The 3,985-nt window shown below is 33.2% G+C and overlaps 1 protein-coding gene across 1 annotated transcript in view; it reads right to left on the bottom strand.

The window, feature by feature from the left end:
- LOC111089218 overlaps nt 1–3,985 on the bottom strand; it is a 22,003-nt gene that overhangs the window by 7,880 nt on the left and 10,138 nt on the right. The window contains exon 3 of the mRNA XM_022401303.1: nt 1,148–1,364. Coding sequence (XP_022257011.1) covers nt 1,148–1,364 — 217 coding nt within the window. The remainder of the gene's footprint in view (nt 1–1,147; nt 1,365–3,985) is intronic.

Here is a 3,985-nt window from a genome sequence, read left to right on the forward strand (position 1 = left end):
GTGTGTGTGTGTGTGTGTGTGTGTGTGTGTGTGTGTGTGTGTGTGTGTGTGTGTGTGTGTGTTGATTTATGACATTATTTGTTTCTAGTCAGTTTCATGAATAAAAACTGGCTTCATTTTTTTTAAAAGCTATTTTCAGTTCTACCTACATATTTAAGTTACCTTTGATCAAATTTTACTAATAAATATTGAACAAAAATAAATTTGCACATAATAGTAGTCTGAACTGTTCGAGGGTTTGTATAAAACTGTAAATAAGAGAAATGGTCCTTATCAAACCCAACCAGATGATATTTAGTGTTACTAAACTCATAAAAGTAAATCTAATATGATGTGTGTTGTCTACAAATAAATTGAAACTTAAGTTTTAAAAATACCCGTCATTGTACATATTTGGTAAAGTCTTGAATTTAACAGGATAAATTTTACTTTTGTTACTTTGAAGGAGTGGATACAAATCCCCAGACCTGAAGGGACATATTGAATTGTTTGAAATGGTTCAGAGGACGACTACTAGGATAATTCCTGGAATGAAAAAGTCATATGAGGATAGGTGAAAATATCTGAACTTTTCTCTTGAAAAAAGAAGAGTTAGAGGGGATCTGATTGAGGTGTTTAAGATTGTTAATAGAACTGATAGTGTTGATGCATCATCTTTTTTTCATATTTAATGGTGAAAAAGGTAAGACTAGGGGACACAAATATAAATGTTGGCAGGGAAGAAGTCATCTTCAGCTAAGGCAGCTTTACTTTCCAAACAGGATGGTTAGTCTCTGGAAGAAGTTGCCTTGGGAAGTGGTGGATGCAGTTTATTTAACAGAGTCTAAATGAAAGCTTAATAAATATTTGAATGATAATGGCTGGCTTTGAGGATTTTTTTTAAGTGTTTAATTTAGTGTATAGGTCAGCTTAGATGTGCCAAAAGGTTCCTTGTCATCCTTTAATGTTATTTATACAAAACTTACATAAACCCAACATCTCCATGACAATTCTTACCGTGAAACGTGACTTTAACAATGTTAATATGATTTGAAGCAAATCAAATACGTGTCTGACCTTTCTTAAGACACACAAAAAGACTTCGGTGTATAACGTAGAAATTTATACTGTTCTTATAAAAAATATACTGTATGGAGGCAATAAATACCTGGTCCAAGCAATGGCATTCTAGAGTGATGAGAAGATCGAAAATCTCCAAACACACTTGAAGATGGCAGATGACTTGATGGACTACGAAGACCAGATGACCCTCCACTTTCACTTCCCTCCTGGACATGTTCTCGCCTATCACTTAAGTCTTGAAGGGTCACTGTTGGACCATTGGGGTGGGCCGTAGCTGTTGTTGCTTGGTTACATAATACACCCTAAGGTAAACAATTAAAATTATATGTAATTACAGTGTGTATGATACCATGTCCTGCTCAAGACAAAAAACAAAATATTACAACCTGGTTTCCCTAACAGCAGAAACAGTAACATTATCTTCAATGCCACATCTCCATATTTGAAACTTTGGATGGTTAAATATGCACCATCACACCTACATTTACAACCTCATGCTTAATATGGGACACTAAAACAAACAAACATACAGTGAGAAAGCTGAACGACAGCCAATTGTTAGATAGTTACTAGTCGCAATGTATTTATTCGATTTCCTCATATTCACAAGTCATGCTTCACTTACACATATTCAGTTTCAACGTGCATTCAAATTAAAAATAACTAAAACAGGATAGAAGAAACACAAGAGAACTACCCTTCCCCACCATTAACCTGACATCATCAGGTACTTTACACAATAAAACACAATTTAATTACATCAGATGGTGATGTAACAAGCACAGCCTTTACTTTAATACAAACGTAAATCTACTCCTTGCATTTTATTTATTATATGTCTGTTTTTTTTTATAATAGCATCTTTTATTTTACATTTATAGCATCCGGACCCGAAATATGTGTACAATGATTAATTAGGCCAGTGGCTACTAGAGATTACAAAAACTCCAGAATTACAGTTCCAAAACAAAGTTAAACATAATTACTTCAAGGTCTTTTGTTCAGAATTTCAAAAGTGTGCATAAAAGTTACATGTTCCTCTCACTAAAACATTTACTTCATCACATATCTAAATTTGGCATTTAAATGTTTGGTTCAGTTTTTATGCACCATAAACAAAATATGTGTGTGTTGAAATTAAAACTCCATAAAAACTATTATATGCTAGCAGATATGCCACCCTGTGGGTGGCTGTTTGTACTAGTAATTACTGATCATAGAAAATACATACCCCATTGAAAAGAAAATTTAAAAAAGTTAACGTTTTCTAAAAAACTATTTTTTTTCTGGGAAGTACAGCACAGGAAAAGTGTTTGGATTGTGCTCTTTAATCAAACACAACTCATTACATCAAAATGATTCATGTACAGAGCTCAAAATTTTTGTATATTTTACTGATATATACTATAATGTTTTTATATATATTAAACAGATTTTTTAAGAACTCCAGTTTCTCAGTACTACATTTAACAATTACATCAATAAAGATATAATCAAACCCTCACGTACTGTCCTAGTGAGTCATGTTCTTGTTGTAAGGAGAATACTTTTATTTAGAAAGTTTTCTATTATAAATAAATGTTTGTTGCACATACCACAATTATTAATCTTATTGTCTGAATCTTGAATACCCAAAGTGTGAAATTTTTTATGAATTTTTATTTCTAGTGCCATTCAATAGATGGCGCCCAAGTTTTGGTTACTTACATAGATACTGACATATATACAACATCCATTATAGTAAGATGTTGGGTATAAAATTATATTAGTTTGTAACAGGAACTATGGAAACTGACATTTTTTGTGGTGTATTTTCATAGCCAGTAGGCACTAGCCCCAGTAATAATTAACTGTAGATATTTACTTAACTGAATATCAAAATTATTTTTATTTCATATGTGTAAAAAAAAACAAAAAAACAGATACAACTTTAAATTTCCTTGATTTGATAATGTGTGTAGATATTCTAGATGTACAAGCTATCTGAAGGGAATTTCTTTTGATCCCTCAAAAGTAAATGAAATCAAACAGCTGGCTGCAGGACCAACTAACGAGCAAATTTCTCATACGAGTAAAATGTTGATCATAACTCTAAGTTACTTAGTCTAATAAACAGTATGTGTCGTGAAATATTATTGGAATTATTGTTATAGCAAAAGTACCCAACTGACGAAACAAAGGCATTATAATCCTTATCAACAGAAACATATAAAAACTATATTAAATTAACTATACTGATTACCAGGTTGATTGTTTAGCTTCATTCTAAGTACACAGCCTGCTCTGATTGGAAGTTAATATTAATTAAAGAACAATAACAATTGCTAGGCTCAACGTGTCACAGAATGTGTAATCAGATACCAAAAATCAGTAGAATTTAAACATTACGTTCGTAAGATTGTTCAGACCGATTAACTTTCATATTACACAACTGTGCACATTGATATGTCTATCAATGTGGAGATGACAAATTGGACACACATTAAAGATTAAAACAAATTCAAGTACTTGAATTCCTACACTGTTTTTAGTACACACTAACTTTGTTTCCACATAAATAAAAGTAACTTCTGGTATATATTTTCTGTACTTGTATAAAAGCGTATCTGTATCCGCTATCACGTGTTCTGGTAAGAAACTGTCTGAACCTATTTTGATGAAATTTGGTCAAGGAACTCGCATGGACCCCCCCCCCCCCAAGAAAAAGAGTTTAAGTAGATGATGTTAGAGGCAGCCATTTCAGTTTTACCACCTTAATGCTGTGTCCCTATAGCGCTGTGGATAGCACGTTGGATTTCTAATCCAAAGGTACCGGGTTCGTTCCCAGGCAGGGATGCCACCACCATTGCCTGGTCCCAAGTCCAGGATGAAAAAGGAGGAGGGTTGGGCAAAGGGCTAGCAACTCCACCCCGTAAAAACCAAC

This window comes from Limulus polyphemus, unplaced genomic scaffold (genome assembly GCF_000517525.1).
Source record: "Limulus polyphemus unplaced genomic scaffold, Limulus_polyphemus-2.1.2 Scaffold5597, whole genome shotgun sequence".
Lineage (NCBI taxonomy): Eukaryota > Metazoa > Arthropoda > Merostomata > Xiphosura > Limulidae > Limulus > Limulus polyphemus.